General features: G+C 43.2%; 1 protein-coding gene across 6 annotated transcripts in view; it reads left to right on the forward strand.

Annotated features, from left to right (window-relative positions):
- LOC114884001 (A-kinase anchor protein 2) overlaps nt 1-20,308 on the forward strand; it is a 495,611-nt gene that overhangs the window by 223,092 nt on the left and 252,211 nt on the right. For all 6 annotated transcript variants that reach the window (XM_029202414.1, XM_029202415.1, XM_029202420.1 and 3 more), the window contains exon 4: nt 9,599-9,729. In XM_029202414.1, the coding sequence (XP_029058247.1) occupies nt 9,599-9,729 (131 nt within the window). The remainder of the gene's footprint in view (nt 1-9,598; nt 9,730-20,308) is intronic.

Raw genomic sequence — 20,308 nt, forward strand, 5'->3', positions numbered from 1 at the left:
TTAGCTTCAACTAGAGAAAGGTGTTTTAAAGAAGAATGGCAGCACGATACCGAGAATATTGCCTGTTTCTTTCTGCTCATGGTGTAAATCCATTTATGGACCTTTCTTTGTACGAAGCTTGCATCTACCCTGTATGCCACTACTCTTTCCTAACCACATTCCTGAGGGAGGATTGAGGGCTAAAGTTAGCATCCTCTTCTTACAGAGAGGGGGGGCTTAAACACACTTAATAGAACCGAGTGAATTGTTCAAGGTCAATCTGGACAGAGCTGGATCTCTGACTCAGAGTATAGTCAACTCACTCCTTATTAGAGACCAAAATGTATTCAACCTCATCATATTCTTGCTTAAAATGTGAACTTTTGAACAAGAAGAGTGAAAGAATGAGAGGCTGTTTTTGACTAGACAGACTCTCTCCTCTTTCAGCTCAATGCGGTTCTTTGCTTCTGCATTCCTTGAATCAAAAGTCTGGCAATAAATGTACGTCAGCAGATCAAGTTTCTTTTGTCTTACCTTTTATCTTTCTGGGTGTCAGATAAGATACCAAGGATTCATTCATTGCTGATCCAGTCCAGTGTTACAATATTCTTTTCATATTCCATCTGTCCGTTTTTCATCCATCCATCCATCCATCCAATCAACAGAAACAACAGTACAGATGACTTAGTATTGCATGGGGAAGCAGTGAGATTCCTTCAAAGACTTAGAAACAAGGGAATAAGATAGTTCTCTATGGTTATCCTGCTAAAATTCTCACACAGTTGATGAGATTGACTATTTAAGGGAACACCCAGGACTTTCACCAAGGTTACCTTGCTATACCTGGGGAGAAAAGATTGGAAATGATGGAAATTTAATAAGTGGAGACCAGTGCATTATAATTTCTCTTACTAGGGAAGACCTCTGTGGTAAGGGTGGACCACTAGCCTTGAACAACGAAAAAGGGAAGCTCAGAGGTTGCAAAGGTGGTTTATTGGGTGCTACCCTGGAGAGGGACCCCAGCTCTGGGAGGCCCCGAGTGTCTCTGCTCTGGTGAAGTGGCGTCTGTGGTAAGGTGAGGACAGTCACTGGCCTCACCGTGATGCAGGTGACACTTCCCTCATGAGTCTGCCTCTCTTTGTTCTGAGTCCATCCTCCCCAAAATAGAGTTATTTTAATAATAAGGAGGGTGGTGCCTGATTGAGAGAGATAGATGATCACTTCAGGCACGAGAAATGAATATGTTCTACCTTCAATCAGTTAACTGTTGACTGACCTTAAATAATGTGAGTCGTCTTCCCTGTGATCATTGTTCGGAGCTTAGCAGCCTCACCCCCGGATGGTAGTAAATTCATTGAGGTTATAGTTCCCCCGTGAGCTCTTGGTAGAGACTCAGCCAGCTTCCTGATGGCAGCATAGCAGCCATGTCATCCCCGTGTCCATTCTCAATAATAGTCATCATTTTCTTTCAGTGCCCAATATGTGCCTTTAAATACATCCCCTCAATAATGACCACATAGTAGATACTACTCTCCCCATCCTACAGGTGAGGAAACAAACTGGTGAGGACAAGTAATCTGCCCAAGAACAGGGAGACTCTGAGTGGGGGAGCCCGATTGAACCCCAGCACTGTCTCCATAACCATGCTTTCTCCAGGACACTGTTTCCTCCAAATGACATAATTAGTCTAGAAAGATGTGTCAATTACTATCATCACTGCCTCTTTTACTCTAAGTATATTTTCATGGGCTCTGGAAAGTTTGGACCATGTGGAGATGTGCCACAGTGATGATTCGTAGTTCCTTGAAATAGAAAATATTAAGAAATATGTCAGGAATTGCTATTTATTTTAGCATTTTTCAAAATTCCAGATGTGCTCTAAGAAAAATTATTCTCAGTGCAAAGTTAAATGGAAAAGCATTAGAATTTGATTTCATATTTATTAAGATATAATTCTCATTATCAGATAGTCTTTGGATGCGTATTCTCATGCAATGAGCTACGAATTATTTAGACAGATTGACTGGTCTCTTGTCAAAACAAATAAATTTTGCAATGCAATCATCTTGATACTTGTATATTTGACTAATATATTTCCTAATTGCAATAGTTAGGGCTATATAGTAACTCCACAAAATGGAATATCATTACTTTTTATATGAATGATAAGCAAATTCTATAAGGCGATGAAGAAAATGTTGAAATATTAGCTGCTACACCCCAGTGATTAGGAAACCTCCAGGTACTTTGACGTCCTAGCCAAATTAAACTCAGATTTCTTTTTATAAGATCCTTAGCTGTATTGAGTATCTGACATTTGTGATGCGAGAATTTCCAAGAAATGCTCACATATGGGACCAGTAGGCAGTTTTAATAGCCGTATTACTTTTGCTGATAATAAAAGGAAGGAATGTATGATCATTGCAAGAGTGAAATTCAAAAGTACAGCAAAATATAAAGAAAAACATATCAATTGTCTGCTCTGCACCCAGATATAACCCAATATATTTTTATGGATTAAGATATGGAACCCTCACCACAGGCCTCATCAGCCTGTGAGTAAAATGAAATTATATTAACATTAGTCTCCAAAATGCATTAGCCTTTATCTCTTTTTTGATTTTTGTATATGGGTTCTTTTAAATTCTCATACAAAATTTTATAATTTTTATGAAATCACATGTAACATTCATTTACTTTATAATTTCTGACCTTGATGTCGTCCTTGGAAAGAACAGCTTCATCTTGAACACTTATCTGTGATGTTTCTTATACTTCAGTAGTTTTAGGATTAAAATCTAGAATTTATTTTCCTGTAAGGAATAAGATAGGAATAACTTTACTTTTTACTGATGGTGAGGCAGTTGCTTCAACATGATTTGTTGATTAATTCATCCTTTTCCCCACTGATTTAAATGTCTTCTTTATTATATACATATTTCTCACTTATACTCGAGTCTGCTATTTGTGGGTTCTTTTTATTCCATTAATCTGCCATTCCTGGGCCAACTCCATTCTCTTTAATCCCCCTAGCCTTTTAATATATTATAATATTTCATAAAGCAAGAGCCATCATTATTCTTCTTCTGAAAAATTGTCTTGGCTTTTAATTCCATGGAAACAATTACTTATTTTTATTGTTTTTATTATGTGACTTGTGATCATGTGAGTTTAAAACAATAAATCAACTATTGGATTATACCAGACAGACTGAATTTAATATTCCCTTTTGCCCCTTGGTTGAATTGCCAGAGATCTGTCTCTTTCATTGGTCATTTCAAGGTCCCAGCAAGAAAAGGCACTCAGTACATATTGCCACATGAATCCCTTTGGGACTGTCACATTTACAAAGGTTTGTATAACATAGTCAGCATGGTCAGAATCCAATTGCTAATAACCACATCTTCAATACATAAGCTGTCTTTGAATTATTTATTCATGAGCAGGAACCCTGACTAGAGTTTTTTTCTAATCCAAGCCATGAAAATTGTCATTATATTTTAAAAACCACAGCCTTTTCTCTCCAGAAGACTGAATGGAAAAAAAAAAAATCAAAGAATGAATTGTGACCCTGCGAGATATTTATTGTCAACCCACCAAGGTCATTTGCTGAATAGCCCGAAGGTATCAGGAGCCTTGCTTGCAAAGACATTACAGTGTTTCTCACTATTGTGAACCGTTCAAACTAAGTTTAGACTTTTCTTGGTTGTTAGTCTGTGCAAAAGGCCAAGTTCAAATTTGAAAATATTGACCAGGCAGGCAGGGGACAAGATGTAAAGGAACTTTATGTCTCATCCTTTTCCCCATCACGTCTCCCCCAGGCCCCGTAAACAGAGCTTGAGTGGAAGTTAAAACTTGGTTTCTTATATCGGAAGTCTTGGATCGGCTTTTGTGTGGCCTGAATCATGTAACAGAACCAAAGATCTTATTGGGAGTCAATGTGGGGGAAGGGATGTGATCGGGGGAGGGGAAGGAGAATAGAGAAGGGGACACAAGTGCATGAGAACACATCACAACCATTGTGCCACCCTATGTTTAAGCCATTTTTTATTAGGAGATGGAATTTAGCCAGATTCCCAACATCACCCACTAACGCAGCCAATGTCAGCTTTAGCCCGATTACAGGTGGATGAATGATTTGGAGTAAAAAGTAAAATCACAACAATATAAGAAGAAATCACAGATAAAAGTCTTAGAATGAGAAAGTCTTGGCTAATTTTTACACCAAAGCCAGAACTATAAGGTGAAAAGGATTGCTAGAGGGCTTCCCTGGTGGCGCAGTGGTTGAGAGTCCGCCTGCCAATGCAGGGGACACGGGTTCGTGCCCCGGTCCGGGAAGATCCCACATGCCGCGGAGTGGCTGGGCCTGTGAGCCATGGCCGCTGAGCCTGCGCCTCCGGAGCCTGTGCTCCGCAATGGGAGAGGCCACAACAGTGAGAGGCCTGCGTACCGCAAAAAAAAAAAAAAAAAAGATTGCTAGATAATGACTTCATAAAAATGACAAATGAACAGAAAAAGATTTCAAAACTTACTAATTCATCTCCCACTTTCCACTGTCCCCCACTCACACCGGACACTCCTCACTGCTTAGCTGGATCACCTTGAAAAGTTGCTTTAGCTTAGTTACCTTATCTGTAGATTAAAAAGGTTTGATTAGACAATCTTGAAGGTCACCAAACTCTGTCCCACTTCCCAGCTATGACATTTGTCATCCCTCCACCTTGAATGCCCTTCCTGGCATCTCAGATCTCAGCTCAAACGTTTAAGTACTCAGAGAGATCTTTCCCACCTAAAGTGTCCTCCCTCGGTCCCTGTTTGTCACATCATCCTGCCGACCTCCTGCCAGGCATGTATCATAGTCTGAAATAATCTTGCATCCATGTTTATTGGAATGAAGACTTGGTGAGAGTGGGGACTTGCCTGTCTTCCTGAGAGGTGTCTTCAGACCTGGCAGAGTGCCTGGCATGTAGGGGATGGATGGGGACCCTGCTGTTCCTGAGATGGGGAATGCAGGAGGAGAGACAGGTTTGCAAGAGGATGAGTAGTTCCTGTTGGCTAGCCAGCGGGAAAGCTTATTGCATTCCTCAGCCATTTGGGTAGTCCTTATGCAGTGCTACTCAGACTGTGGTCCTCGGTCTGGCGACATCAGTGACAGCATCACCTGGGAGCTTGTTAAAATTCAGATTCCCAGGCCCTATCCCCAATTCACAGAGTCAACATCTCTGGGGACAGGGCCCTGGAATCTGTGTTATAGCAGGCCCTCCTGGGAATCCTCATACAGACTGTAAGTTTGAGAGGCTCTGTTCTAATTTTGTTTTCCGAGGCTGGACCAGCCCACAGAGCAAGAACCAGATTTACTTCAGGAGGTCTCTCCATCGGCCTTTCAGGAGCCCTGTCAAGACTCCGTGTGTCAACTGGCAGCTCCCCGTCTGCTGCTTCTTTGTCTTGACTCTTCACAGTTGCCTCCACTTGACAAATGCGAAGTTTTGACAGTTCTTAGTACCTGCACGCTTTGATAGACTTTTTTTTTTTTTTGATGTTTGTTACTTGGACAATAAGGGCATAAGAAAAGAAAACTTTTTGGTTTTAGTTTTCACTTCTGCTGAGCTCTACTTGTCACTAATTTCTGAAACACTCAGGCGGCCAATGAGAGCCAGAGTGATACAGGGAAGGTGGTGCTTTTGGCGGACGTGCGTGATCAGTACGCACAGGTGCCTTACATCCGAGGCCCTAACACAGTCAGCTCTAGGGTACAAGACGAGGGGATCTGGAGTAGGTTAAGGAAGCCTCTGGAGGCAAATGGATTTGAATTGGTGGTTTTCCCTGACAGCAATTACTTTGGGGCCAAGTGAAAACTCAACTAAGCTTTTTTGTTTTTGTAATGTCAGAACACCTTTGTGAAACACCTTCCCTGAGACCAGGCCCACTGTCTTGTTCTGGTAGATCCTCTCTTCCTAGCTCCAGCTGTTGCAGATGTTTTGGTGATGTCACTGCTGTATCCAGCGAGGAGACAGATCTGGGGGCACATATGCTTTTGGTGTTCATGGTCACCAGGCTGCTTTTGTCAGAGGTACTGACCAATGGCTGGGGCTAAATCAGCCAGAAAATGGGGTGGGGTGGGGTAATTCAACCCTTCCCTTGGTGGCAGGAGGCACTGGTTGAAGAAGAGCAGACAGAACATTCCCAAAATCAGCCACTTCCTCGCATTTCAAGAAGCCCTGGCTTGTAGAGCATCTCCTGCTGGGGCATAGAAAACTGGGACTCTCCATGGCTGCCTTTCCAGAAGGGTCCACACACCAAGTCTGAGGTTGCCAGCATGTCAGTCTCCCAAAATCCTGAGGTTTTTACCTTCCATGGGTGGAACTAGGTTAATGTCAAACGTTTTAGCACAGGAAGCTCTCTGAAAGGGTGACCCCTTCCTCCCAAGTAATCAGAGTGAAAGACAATCGAGAATTTTCCAATTCACCCATTCACTCATTCATTGGCTGGAACTGAGCCGGGTGAGACAATGAGATGCAAAACTGAATAAGGAATGGTCTTAGCCATTGAGGAGCTGGGAGTCTACGGGGGGGCAGATATAAAAAGAAATAATTTGAGGGCAATCTAAAGAATGCTCTAGGAGTTCCCTGGTGGTCCAGTGGTTAGGACTTGGCGTTTTCACTGCTGTGGCCCGGGTTCAATCCCTGGTCGTGAAACTAGGATCCCACAAGCCGTGTGGTGCAGCCAAATAAATAAATAAATAAAAATTTAAAAATAAAGAATGCTCTAGAATATGTTCTCCACTATAGGAGACACTAATCCTGCCAGCAGAAGTGGAGGAGGGCTTCTCAGGTGGCATTTTACCTGCTCTTTCTCAGTTGAAAAGAGGAGAGACCAAGGGAGCAGGATGAGAATAAACATTCCTATGGTACTAAGTATAGACCCAGCACTTTTAATGTATGAACTCATTTAAATCCTCATAACACACCTCTGAGATGAGCACAGTTGTTGTGTCCATTTTACAGATGAGGAAACTGAGGCTCAGTGAGGCTAAGGGCCTGTCCTAGGTCACACAGCTAGTAAAGGGCAGACTGGCTCCAGAATCCAAACTGTTAACCATTGTTCAACCTGGTCTCTTGGCATATGCGAGTGTGATCTCCCTGGAGAATTTTGAGTGGCTTGAGTGAAGAATGGTGGTTCTGAGGGTTTTGTTTGTTTGTTTTTTCCTTCTGTAGCCCACTTAGGAAGAGAAACCAATTTACCCCACCCATTCCCACTTTCCAGTGAGGGGTGGGAGGAATCTCTGTAATAAAGCTTTGGAGAATGTAGTAGTTTGCTAGGGCTGCCATAACAAATTCCACAGACTGGGTGTCCTAAACAACAGAAATGTATTTTGCCACAATTCTAGAGGCTAGAAGTACAGATCAAGGTATCAGCAGGGTTAGTTTCTTCTAATGCCCTCTCCTTGGCTTGTTGATGGCTGTCTTCCTCAGGTGTCTTAACACGATCTTTCTGTGCTTGACTGTGTCCTAATCTCTTTTTATAAGCACACCAGTCATATTGGATTAGAGCCCATCCCAATGACCTCATTTAACGTTGATTTCCTCTTTAAAAGCCCTATTTCCAAAATAGTCACATTCTGCAGTAGTGGGGCTTAAGACTTCAACGTATGAATTTGGGGGCAGGGACACAATTCAGCCCACAGGAGAGCCACCAACATACACACATTGCACCGGGAGCTTTCACACATGATTTTATATTATTAAACAATGCCCTATAAATTTTTAAGTATTTTTTTACACTTTTCTGAGTAGTCCTTGCAAACTATTTTTTAAATTAATTTATTTATTTTTACATCTTTATTGGAGTATAATTGCTTTACAATAGTGTGTTAGTTTCTGCTGCTTGCAAACTATCTATAACACATTTACTGGCAACATGTTAGCAAGGCTGTGCAACTGTTTAAGCACATTGGGGTGAGAGGGTGGCTCCTGTCTGCAGTCACTTGAGCAGTACAGTTAAGAATCATATGTGAACAAACTGGCATTTTAATGAAGGGAAAGCTGCAGGTCAAGAGCTATAATTATGCTCTAAGAGTGACCAAACAAATCTTCACCAACGACTTGTAATTCAAAAGAAAGAATAACACCAGTGAAAACTATGGCCACCTGGACACCACCCTGACGATGCGTTGCTAACAAAAGGTCCAACCAGAAGTGCAGGAATTCCAGCCACCAGAACTTGCTCCTGTGCATCCAGCTCCTGTACATCTTGCTTCATGCTGCTGAATGGTTGCCTGACTTCTCAGTAGAATGGCAGATCAGAACCATTAATGAATTCTAATTTACTATTACTAAATATTAGTAATTTTTAGTGACTCATTTTATAGGTTCATAATAAATAGCCCTTAATCCCACTATGGACTTGTGTATCTTTTGCTTGTAAGAGCTATCGAAAGGAAACCAGTAATCTGAATTGTGTGTCCACAATGTTAGAGACATAGTCCACATTCTCTTACTTCCGTAAATCATATTTAATTGGTTCCAAGCCATGCATGACCTGGCTCTTAGTCATTATGAGAGCTCCCTTTCTTTCACTTCCTCACCCTAACTAATGAGATCAAATGAGATTCAGATAGAGGGGATGCCAGGGAGCCAGAGAACCTAGCACTTACTCTGTTGACTGGCTTCAAGGCCATTATTCCAGTCCTTGCTGGGAAGAACTTGTCGCATGCCCTTCTTCTGGCAGAATTGGTGATGCATCCTCACAGTGGCCCATTCCCATGACCGCCGACCTTCCCACAGGGATGCTCAGCCATGATGTCCAGCCTCTGGCAAACATCCAGTAACCACCAAATGACATCTAGGTAACCCAAATCAAAAATCCTCTCCTATGCCTTACATGCTTTGCTCTTCATTTTAGGGAGTTTCAACATGCCTTTCTCTTGAGCTGTTTTCGTTTCCCTTCTCAAAGCACTAGTCAGTCACTCCCTCCTAACCACTGACCCAAAACACGGAAACTTCTCATTTTACTCCATGATTATATTGGGACACCGACACAGGTGGGGTGCATAATTTTAGTACCATTAAGAGACAACTGCTGAGGTTGGTTGGGAGTCATTAAAAATGAGTTTTTAAGAAGAGGCGTGACATAATCTTTTAAAAAGAGCACGTTAAGATGGACTGGATATTACAGTGATCTTAGGAAATGTTATAATGGAACTGTAGTTGCATAGCAAAATGTCTTTATTTTTTAGAGACTCGTACTAAAATATTTATGGGTGCCATGTCATGATGTTTGTTATTTACTTTAAAATGCTTTGGTGGAAAGAATATATGGGAAAATATGGCAAAATGTTTATAGTTGTGAAATCCAGGTGAGATTACACAGGCATGCATCGTATAGTTTCCTCTGTTTTTCTGCATGTTTTCAAATTTTTTAATAATCGAAAAGTGGAAATCAATCCTTTTGGCGGCTCTCTGGGCCTTAGGCGAGAGAGGCAAGTAGGGGGCCAAGTAGTGAGAAGCGATTCAGGTGGACGCTGATGAGGGGCGGAGCTAAGATGGAGACACCGCGGAGGGAGAGGAGGGTGTGGACCGAAAGGTATCATCTAGTCTGTTCTCTTCGCTCATTCCCACAGTCCAAAGTGCTTCGGGAAAAATGGCTGCTGCAGGGTGTACCTGCTGGAACTGCGGAAGAGGAGGAAGCCAGGCGGCGGCAGTCTGAGGAGGATGAGTTAAGAGTCAAACAACTTGAAGGTAACATTCAGAGGTAGGTGGTTTCCAGCCCAGGCCCCCAGGCTGTGACTTTACAGTGCAGTAACCACCTCTCTCCTCTAGGGGGCGTTTCTCAATGCCGTCACCTTTTCCTAGGGCTTTAGAATTATCTTCCTAAACAGAGTAGGTACGTTGTTGCCACTGAAACTTTTCCATATAACCCAGAATTTTGACCCTGAGTACTAAGTATTGTATTGGGATTCACACAGTACAGTGATGTCTTCATGGACCAACTAGGTGTGGTAAGCAGCTTGCCCCTTCACTAAATGTCCCGTTTTTGAGTTCTTCTGTCAGCTTTTGTCTTTTTCCTTCTTGAGCTCAGGCTGTTAGCTGTTAGTGGGTCTGTTGTCAAATTTGCTACATTTGATCAATTTGAAATGGGAAAACTGTAGCCAAGCGTCTTGGAATTGAAACTGAGGGCACCTCTATGAGCTGTGTGCCTGGACTCTAAAAAGTAACTTTGTATTGTCTAGTTTCAATGCTCAGAGGGTGAGTTGCTTCCTTTATGGTCCTCAACCAGGTTCTGAACATTTCAGTCTGGGAGATAAGTGACCTTTCTATGGCCAGTGGCTGACCAGGCTCAGACAGAAGCAAAATAAATGTAGGTTTCCACCTGGGAACTGTAGCCACGCCAGGTCCCAGGGCACCCAGCCAGAGATGTGAGATGGTGGGGGAAGATGGTGTGTGGAGATGCCTTAGAACGAAATCTCCCCTGCCACCTTATCCCACCAAATTCTGCTGGAAATCTCACCTTGGAGAGGATCATCTCTTTCTCCTGAGGTTTTGAGCTCTTTTAAAATACAAAGAGTAATAGCTAACTTGCTACCAGTCATTTGTACCCAAGAGTGAATGAAGCTGGTGAGGGTACCTAGGGGACCCCAATAGCATCACCAAAGGGAAAAGCAGACTGACTGTAAGCCCCAAAGGCCTGTGTCCCTACTTTGCTTGAGCCCTTACGCCCCTTAAAGAGTTCTCAGAGCAGCTTGCCCAAGCTTTGTTTGTGGGAGAAACTGGCTAAGAAAAAGTTTATATGGTGTGTGTGTGTGCATGTGTGTGTGTGTATGTGTACATATACATACACACACATACACGTACACACGCACTTTTTCTTAAAATACAAAGGATAAAGGCTAAATAATATATATATGCATATATATATAACATTGAAAAGGCTAAATTATATATTAGTGTGTGTGTTTATGTGTATATATATACCATTAGAAGAAGAAATTTTAATCCTGTAAATACTGACATCAAGCTTGTGAGGACAAGTACCTCCAGAACCCCAGGAAAAGAAGGGACTTCATGTTAGAAGCCCAGAAGATAGAAAGGGGAGGGGGTGGAATGAAGTAGCTCAGAGTCCTGAGCCTTGGGGATTCCCTCTCCTCAGAAGTGGCTCGGCTTGCTGCATCTTAGACAAGATGAGGGAGCCAAGGATAATGGGAAATATTGACAGTAAACTGGAGAGGAAAAGGTAGCTCTGAGACATGGTTTTATAGGTTTGTTTTTAAGTCTCAAAGTGGCAAGTCCATGGTGCTTTCAGCTACAGTGACAGTTGATACCGTATAGCATCTCTTTATCTTTACTCTTGTTAAAAGTTCCAGTCCATTTCCTCTCTCTTTCTTACTATACTACACTCCAGATGGGTCTGGCACCAAGCAGATGCTCCATAGCTGTTTGTTGAATGAAAGGATTGGGGCTGGGACCCCTGCCTGGCAGAGGGAGGCTGGGGAATTACTCTCCAGTCCAAGTTGGCAAAATTCTAGGAACCAAGTGGCCTGGGCACTGTCTATTCACAGCAGGAACCGTGGTTCAGGTTCACATGGGGCAGCATTATACTGCTGAGGAGTTCTAGGCAGGAGGAAGAAACAGGGATGAGAATTTCAGGCCCCCTCTGGTATGGAGGGAGACAGTATGCACATGGATAGGCAGAAAATTTGATTTAAAATTGTTTTTTTAAAACCTGGATATCTTTTCTCACTGAGCCTGACATGTGCATTCATTTCATGTAGTAGGTATTATTACAGATGGAAGGCAGACAGGATTTGGAAAGTAGGATAAAACCAGTTCTGTGACCTTTTCTGGTTTTCTTAAATGGCATCAGAAAACGTGGTCTTCAACCACATTGGCAGTTTCAGTTTGGCTTGAATACAAATATATTGTTGTTCTAGCCCCATAGGTGGTAACTCTCACCTGTGATGAGCCATTACACGTGGGAGAGGAGTCTTAAATCAAGACTCAGTTTTGGCTAAATTAATCATTGGAGCGAGATATAAGAGTTAGGAGCTGGTTTGTGGTTCAGGTGGGCATGACCATACTCCGAAAAATAAAGAGAATCTCTTTTCATCCTTTGAGTCAACAGAAGAAAGAGCTCATTCAATGCATGCAGGCAATCTCTTGGAGGCCATTTAAGAGAGAGATTCCCAAGCCAGAAGGAAAGAAATCATAACAGCCTAAAGGGGTGGGGGTGGGATGCTTAGGCCTGGATTCAGGGGGCATTTCCTTCTGCCATAACCACGGCTTTGCTGGACATCGGCCAAATGGGCATTGGCCATTTGTTGGAGAAGGATTTGTGTTCCCTGGAGCTGCTTTTCTGTAGCAGCAGGGCTGCCAGTGGGCGTCATTTCCTCCCTAGGGCCTCTTGAGGGAGGAGTTTCTTCCTACCTTAGATGTCAGTTTCTGCTTCCCTTCATCTTACTCGCAACTTCTCTTCTACAGTATTTAGCATCTTTAAGCTTCAGTCCCAAGGGAAGAAAGGAGCTCTCCCCGCTCCTTCCTTAAAGGATACTCAGTCACCTAAGACACTTTTCTGAAGTCAAGCATTGGTTCTTTCTCATACTCTTAGTCACTTGAACTGCTTTAAAGGTTCATTGTAAACAAAAGCATCCTCCAGTCTTACAAGGTCTTTGTGGGTGGGCTGGCCTGGCTCTGCTAATTTTGGCCGAGCTCGGCTAAGAGGCTCTAAGCTGTAGGTTGGATGAGCCTGCTCTCATTTTCCCTGCACTAATGAACTAATCGTGACCATTTCCTTTTACGGCAATGACAGAGGTGCAAGGGGGCTGAACAGGCAAAAGGCGTAGGCTCAGAACTGCCCGTGAGCCATTAGCCAAAGCAAGTCAATGGCTAATCCCAAAACCCAGGGGAGGTGGTAGACAGTCAACCTTTTAGAGAAAGGAACTCAGAGTTATGGGGCAAAGGGTGCAGATACAGGAAAGGGTGAAAATGGGTACTAATCCTTCAATCTTCCAGAAGCATGATTGTTCAATTAAAAACTGCAAGCATTAGGGAAAACTGACCAGCAGGAGGGAAAGTACAGAATAGCCCAATGAATAAGAAAGAGGATGAACTAAAACAACTCAAGAATTCGGAGGAAAAGGAAGAAAAGAATAAAGGAAAATATGAGTGGCTTTGAAATAAGATCTGATCTTTATGTAATAGGAATCCTGGAAACTGTCTGCAGGTCAAATGCAGCAGAACCACTAAATTAAGGAATTCTAAAGGAGTTTGAATTGGAACATTAATTTGTAGATCTTAAGATTTGGGTCCACCTGTCTAAGTCCTCCCCCAGCAACAAATTAGATTTTCCTGAAGAGACATATGAACTCTTTTCAAACTATATTAGTATATAATATAAATGTACTAAACTATATTAGTACATTTAGGCCCTGAAGGTATATTAGTCCCTTTTGGTGAATCAGGAGTAGCTTGAAGAACCTGATGGAGCAGCAGAGAATAGCAATCCAAGAGCAGGGAGAATGCCTGCAAGGAAAGATTAAGGGAAATCAGGGTCAGTTAGTTTAGAACAAGAGAAGATAATGATAGCAACCTAACTCAGAACTTCAAGTGTATGTAGGATTTAGGCCACATCTGAATTCTTTATGTGTTGGCCATTCTGAATATGATAAAGACTTAAAATAAAGCATGAGAATTTGCGCTTAGACGTATGTCTGTTTCCCTAGATATCTTCAAGAAGAAAGAACATAACCACCTTTCTAATTCTGATTCCAAAATTCTTTAGGGTGCCAGTAGCCATATAAGAAGTTCCCGGTTTACAGACATGTTTTCTTCCAAAATGTTATTTGTAAATTGGTGGTGATTTGGAACTGAGAATGTTGTCTGTTTTTAAAACTATTATATGTGGTGCTTAGGTTTTTAGGGCAGCCCACAAGGAGGACGGGAAGGGAGGGAGGGAGGGAGGAAGGGAGGGAGGAAGGAAGGAAGGGAGGGAAGGAGGGAGGGAGGGAGGGGAAAATGTAACTAGACTATTAAATCTGGGCATTAGAATCACTTGGGAATAAAAATATGAATTCCCAGGCCTCATTCCAGGAAATTTGGATTCAGTGACCGAGGTGAGGAGGGAGCCCTGTAATTTATGTTTTTCAAACAGTGCTCCAGGTAATTCTTTTGCATGGTCAGGTTCAAGAACAATTGCTATAAATGGAAAAAAGCATAGATCATAAGTGAAATCCCATTATAATACCTGTAAACCCTCAAGGGAAGTGAAAAGTAAATAGTGTTTGGAAGAAAATTGATTTCACCCAAACAGATAAAGAAGGACAACCCTGACCCTTGATTTCAGACTGAGTCAAAGCCTTAGTACTTTGACTCAAGGAAATTTGAACCCTGCTTTGGGACTCCTGTAAGTGGGAATAAAGCTGTCTCTCTGGCATTGGGCTGAGGTCTCTCTACCATAGGTCCCGCCGTGGAACCAAGCTTTTCATTTGAACTGGACTGGAAACAGCCGTGGTTTACCAAACTAAAATTGATACCCGTCAGGAAAGATGGCTGCTTTCCCAAAGGCCAGAAAATGCTACCATTTTTCAAAGGTTTCTGGCTGAAATTAAGAGCACAATAGCCTTGAAATGATGACTTCAGTGATGACAAATGATATATCAATTGTCAAATTCTTTTGCACAACTTTTCACAGGGCAATTTCAGGATGGCCCCATCTGTTGATTATATTGTTGGCTCACTAGAAACCAGGAGCAAAATAGGCTAAAAAAAAAGAAAAAAAGTTGGAATTGTTGAAAGCAAAATCTGTACACAGATTTCTTTTTTCTTTTTCTTTTAAAAAAAAATTGGATATCACATCTGCTGCTTTATTTCCCATTGGAGTGCTATATTGAGAAAGCCCAAAGGATTGTTTCTGGCTTGGGCCCGTCATCCACCATTGTCCATGCCATCACTGGATGTGATGCATCCCTGGGGGCCACAAGTGGGTTTCCCATTGATGCTTTTGGAGATTTTAGGCAGTTAGATTCACACTAGCTGTATCTATTTCACATCTGCTCCAATCAACAAGTCTTGTCACTTGCCTTGTGGTTTTCTCACCTAAGATTCTCCTTCTTATTTAACCAGGTTTTATTTAAGTGTTTGAAATATAGTGTTCTTAACTTTCTTTGATTAGTGAGAAATATGAGGAAAATTTGTCCCCCCACCTTGGAATCACTCCAGAGAAGATGAGAAACCTCATGAAGTGGTAAATGAAAAGGGAACAAACTGTCGCAAAGCCAAGGTGCTGATTCTAGCTCTGCTGCTAATTTGCTGTGTGACTTTGGGCAAATCTCTCATCCTCTCTGGTCTCAGTTTCCTCATCTCTTCAGTAAGAGTTCTCTCAGGGTCTTCCAGATGTGGTATTCTGAGATCCTCTAATTTGGGAGGTTGGCTAGAGATCCCTCTTCTGAACAAAGAGATCTATGCAGAGAAATATCACTATATTGTGGAAGGAAGTAGTTTTGGAGACAGGCCAGAATCGGGGAAAGAGGTTAAGTTCTCAGGAAACAAAAGCTCCGTGTGTAACTGACTCATCCGAGAGGTGACTAATTCATCTGAACAGCTGTCAATTCTAAAGTATGTCACATCGAAATATTCATTGAATAAAATATTGTTGCCTCAGTTGCTAACCCAGAGAGGGCTGTGCAACTTTTTAGAAAGAAAATTCAAGATGCAAGTGGTCTGGTTCAGCTCTGCTTCTGACTCAGGATTCTTTGGGTGCCTCTGTTGGTCTCTGATGGACACCAGAATTCACTTAACTTTCCACATTCTTAAGACACTCAAAGCAAAAGACTGGCAACACCAGGCATAAGCATGTGTGTGTTATATTATGGGACTTTGGCAACCAAGAAGGTGACAGTGACCCACAAATAGCTGTTCTAGAAAAGGCAACCACAGAAATGTTCATTGGAGTCACAAAGGACACTTGCTTGGGACTCAGCGTGTTCTTTCTACTTGATGTTTTTTAGTCTGTGATGTGCTGTTGTTTCTTGGCAGGGCACAGAGCATGCCACATTGGCTCTCCACATCTGTGCACTCCTGGCCACATTTGGCAATCTAGTCCTGCCAAATTCCCATTCTTTTTCTTTCACTAAAATAAATCTTTATATAGTGTAAACCATATGGTGATATAATGGTAGCACTATATTGTCTAATATTCATTGGTCTCTTACTCTGTTCTGGGTACTGACTTAGCTTTGGGGCCTCCATGAATTCATTAATATTCTCATTTCATCCCCAGAACATTCCCACAAAGTAGTTGTGATGTTGATGATATCCATTATACAGCTGGGAGAACCGAGGCTTAGGAGATAAAGTAACTTGCTGCCCAGAATGACCCCTTTAAGAAGTGAAAGAGACAGTATTTGAACTCAGCTCTGCCTAACTCCAAAGCACATTCTTAAAAATCTCAACAGAAGTGGTTATTTTAAGCTAAAAATCTCTGAGACTTGTGATATTCAGTGAGATCACACCAAAATTTCCCTCATGGTATAAGTGGATGGATAAGTAACGTGCTCCTCCCTCCTCAGGGACCTTGAATGTGCTCCATTGCGCATGATCGTCGTGACTGGGGAGGCTGCCGCCTTCAGGTTCTTTCAGGAGGTACAGGTTCCATTTTAGGTTTGGTTCCCTTCCTTTTCTCTCTGAAGCCCTTTGCTCCCGAGTACACTTTCTTGGTTGTCTGCAGCCTAATCTCTGCTGGAAACAGTGTATGGTTATGTAAAGGGCCCCCAGCATAGCACACTGGTTAGGAACCTAGACCTTAGAGTTTGATTGACCTTGGTTTGAGCCCTAGTTCTGCATTTATGAGTTGTTTGATCTTGGACAAGCCCTGTAACCTCTCTGGACTTGAGTTTCCTCACCCGTACACTGGGGATAACAATGCCCGTCGTGAAGAGTCGTCGCAACATGTAGAGATCACGTGCATTTGCAAGTGCCACATACAGTAGGCTGTCATGAAGTAAGAGTAGTGCTACTGTTACTGTTTTCTCTATCCTTCTGGAGAGGGTTTCCAACAGTAACACTATTGACATGCGGGGCCAGATAATTCTTTGTTGTGGGGAACTGTCCTGGGCTTTGCAGGATATTTCACAGCGTCCCTGCCCTTTACCTAGTAGATGCCAGGAGCACTACGCCCACCCCCAGTCATGACCATCAAAAGTGTCTTCAAGCATGGATAAATGTCTCCTGTGGGCTAAAAATCCCCCCGCTGAGAACCACTCCTCCAAAGCCTGGAGTTACAGGTGTTGACACTAAGATAAAAATCACCACCTCAAGTAGCTTCAGAATACAGAACCCTTAAAAGATTTATGAAGATAACATTAAAGATTCTTGGGGCAGAATGACGTAAAGTCTTTCAGTTAGTTGAAAATAGGAGTCTTCGCTCGGGCACTGAGCCACGAAAGTCAGTTCTGTGTTAAAAAGAAGTGGTTCCCTTTTTTATTGGCATCCAATGCTGTGCTAATTTTGCAAAGGCAGTGAGTTTATGACAGTTCTACAGTTCATAAAACTGTGGAGTCTTAGCGCATGCATAACTGAGGTGCTGTTATCTGGATCAACTTTTATCTGATACTCCAATTTGCAATGAACCCAGAGAGTGCAAGGCAGTAGACAGGCTCTCCCCAGAGGCTAAAAATTGACAGGAAGCTTACTTCCTCACAGAGTAACACCCAAGTCCACAATGGAACAAGACTCATTATCACAAAGAATCCTCCCTTGGGATGAAAGTTATGTTCTCTGCAATTTTTCCCGGCTCTCTGGTCCCTACCCTGCCCCCTAGGGACCACACAGAAAAGTCCCTCTTTATAGACTGAAATCTGGATGCTTCTGGGTTGTGGTCAGCTTAGGAAGCTGGGTCAGACAAGGGAGGAAGCACTCTGAAATTGCATTCAAGCACATCTGCGTCGCACGTGCGTTTCGCAGTTGCCCATAGTGGAAGAGCCTGCCGCCCGACGTTTCCCAAGCACCTTGCCTTACTCGGGTTTTGTAGGCTCCATTATAATTGCCTCATTGTTGGTTACGTAGATTGGGTTTAAAGTACCCGGAATGATGAAAAGAGTGGGAGAATTCCATCCATACACTGAGACCACGTAAGAGCCACACTTGGGGAAAGTTTGCATTTTGCGGCCCTTAGAACAATTGCCACAATTGAAGGAATTATGCAAAGTCAACTTTCTTGGCATCTGGTCCCAGGCTTTTTGGCCTATGATTGCCATAACTCAAGTTTCCTCTCTACAAATGCTTTGAAAATAGTATTTTTCTGCCCTAATAGCTTATAATGTGGTCACTTCTAACCCCTCTATATTCTTGATGGATCAAAAACGTCAGGGGTCCTTTCGATATTTTCTTCCATGGTCTTCACCAGCTGTATACCAGTTGTGCATTCTGAAGGCAATGGACGGTCTCTCGGGCCCTTTCCATCAAGGACAGTCTATGATCTTACAACATGGGGGCCTTACAGTCAAGTCTGATGGCTGAGGTCCAGCGGCCGTAGGGACCAGGCAGGCTTTGATGGGGAGCAGACTTGCAGGCAGGCTGACCCGACACCTCCACCACCACAGTCTGCAGCTAAGTCGATCTCCTGAGCACAACCCCACTTTGTATGCTCTCTTTTCACTACTTAGGCCCAGAGAAGAGTCCCGTGGGACCTGCTTAAGACCTGTCACTGCAAGGCCTGCCTCTCCTGGACTTTCCAGTTTCTCCTCCCGTCAGGTCGAAGCCTTGAGCCCTCCAAGGCAGCAAGTGGGAGATAAGCTCACAATCCCTCTCCCGTTCTAAGATTCCAGTTCCCTAGCGGATGTGCAAAAACAGTAGAAGGAATGCCCCTCTTCTTACTGTTACCCCAAAAGCAACTTCTGCCATCAAGCGTTCTTTAGATCTCTCACCCAAGGCGTAAACCTTAACAGTGGAAATTTCAGGCCACGTGAGAGGAAAAGGGTACGCAGCAATAGATGAGTTAGGTTTAGGCCATGTTTATTAGGAGGGATTTGCCTACATCCTCATCCCCATCCCTTTTTGGAGAAACTATTTTTGAGCACATTTGGTGTACATGCGCAATTACACTTGCAACACGAAGAATTAAGGCTTATTGTGTTCACAGATTCTCAGTCAGGAATTTGAGTAGAGAACAGTGGTAATGGCTTGTCTGTGCTTCACACTATGTGGGGCCTCAGCTGGGAAGACACAAATGGCTGGGGGTGACTCAAGAGGCTGTGTGCTGGAATCACCTTCATGGCATGTCTAGAGCCTCAGCTGGGATGACTCAAGGGCTGGATGGGACTAATATCCTCGACACCTCCACATGGCCCTTCCACAGGCTGGCCTTCTCCCTGCATGGCAGCTGGGTTCTGCGAAGGAGCACCCCACGGGGAATGTCTAGAGAGCAGACATTCCAAGGGAGCCAGTGGAAGCTGTAAGACTTCTTCTGTCCCTGCCCCCCTTGGAACTCTGGTAGCATCACTTCCACTGTGTCCTGCTGGTTTCAACAGAGCCACTAAAGCCAACTCAGATTCAAACAGAAGGAAATGAGAATCTTTACCTCTTGATGGGAGTGGCAGGGTCACATTGCAGAAGAGCATGTGGGATGGGAGAGATTTTTGTGACCTGTTTGGAAAATACGATCCGCCTCAGAGCCTATGTTGTTTGGTGCAGATTTGAAGCCTAGTCTTTACTATTATGTAGTTTTTGTTTGAATGTTCCATTGATTATTATGTTGTGTTCCTCTTTATTTTTATGAATCTTAAAATTCTTTTCTTTCCTTTTTGACTGCACCACATGGCACTCAGGATCTGAGTTCCCCAACCAGGGATGGAACCCGTGCCCCCTGTAGTGGAAGCACAGAGCCCTAACCACCGCACCACCAAGGAAGTCCCTTAAAATCCTTTTTGATGCAGTTAAAATACAAAAAAGAATTGAGGAATAGAGGCCCTAAAGCCACATGTGAAGTGACAAGACCACAGTTCCCCCTTCTGTCTGACAGCAATCTCCCTCCACCCCAGCCCCGCACTGCTAAGCCTTTTGATCTCCTTTGAAACAGAATCTCTGTTGGAATAATGCACACCCCAGGGATCTCGGAGTCTCACGTTTTTCCCTCCCATGTGAAAAGGCAGAGGAAAAAAGTGAATAATGTTTGAATATTGCCAGTGCACAGAGAATATCTGTAAGGTTAGGGACATTTCTGCCAGCACAAACTGTCACCCCAATCTGGGTGCCTGGAGGAAGGATTTTAAGCACTGCCATGGTATGTGGCGTGAGGGTTGCCACCTTAGCCAGATTCTGCCTGGAAGGACTAGACATCTCAA

This window comes from Monodon monoceros, unplaced genomic scaffold (assembly GCF_005190385.1).
Source record: "Monodon monoceros isolate NGI ecotype Baffin Bay Population unplaced genomic scaffold, NGI_Narwhal_1 Super_Scaffold_5, whole genome shotgun sequence".
Lineage (NCBI taxonomy): Eukaryota > Metazoa > Chordata > Mammalia > Artiodactyla > Monodontidae > Monodon > Monodon monoceros.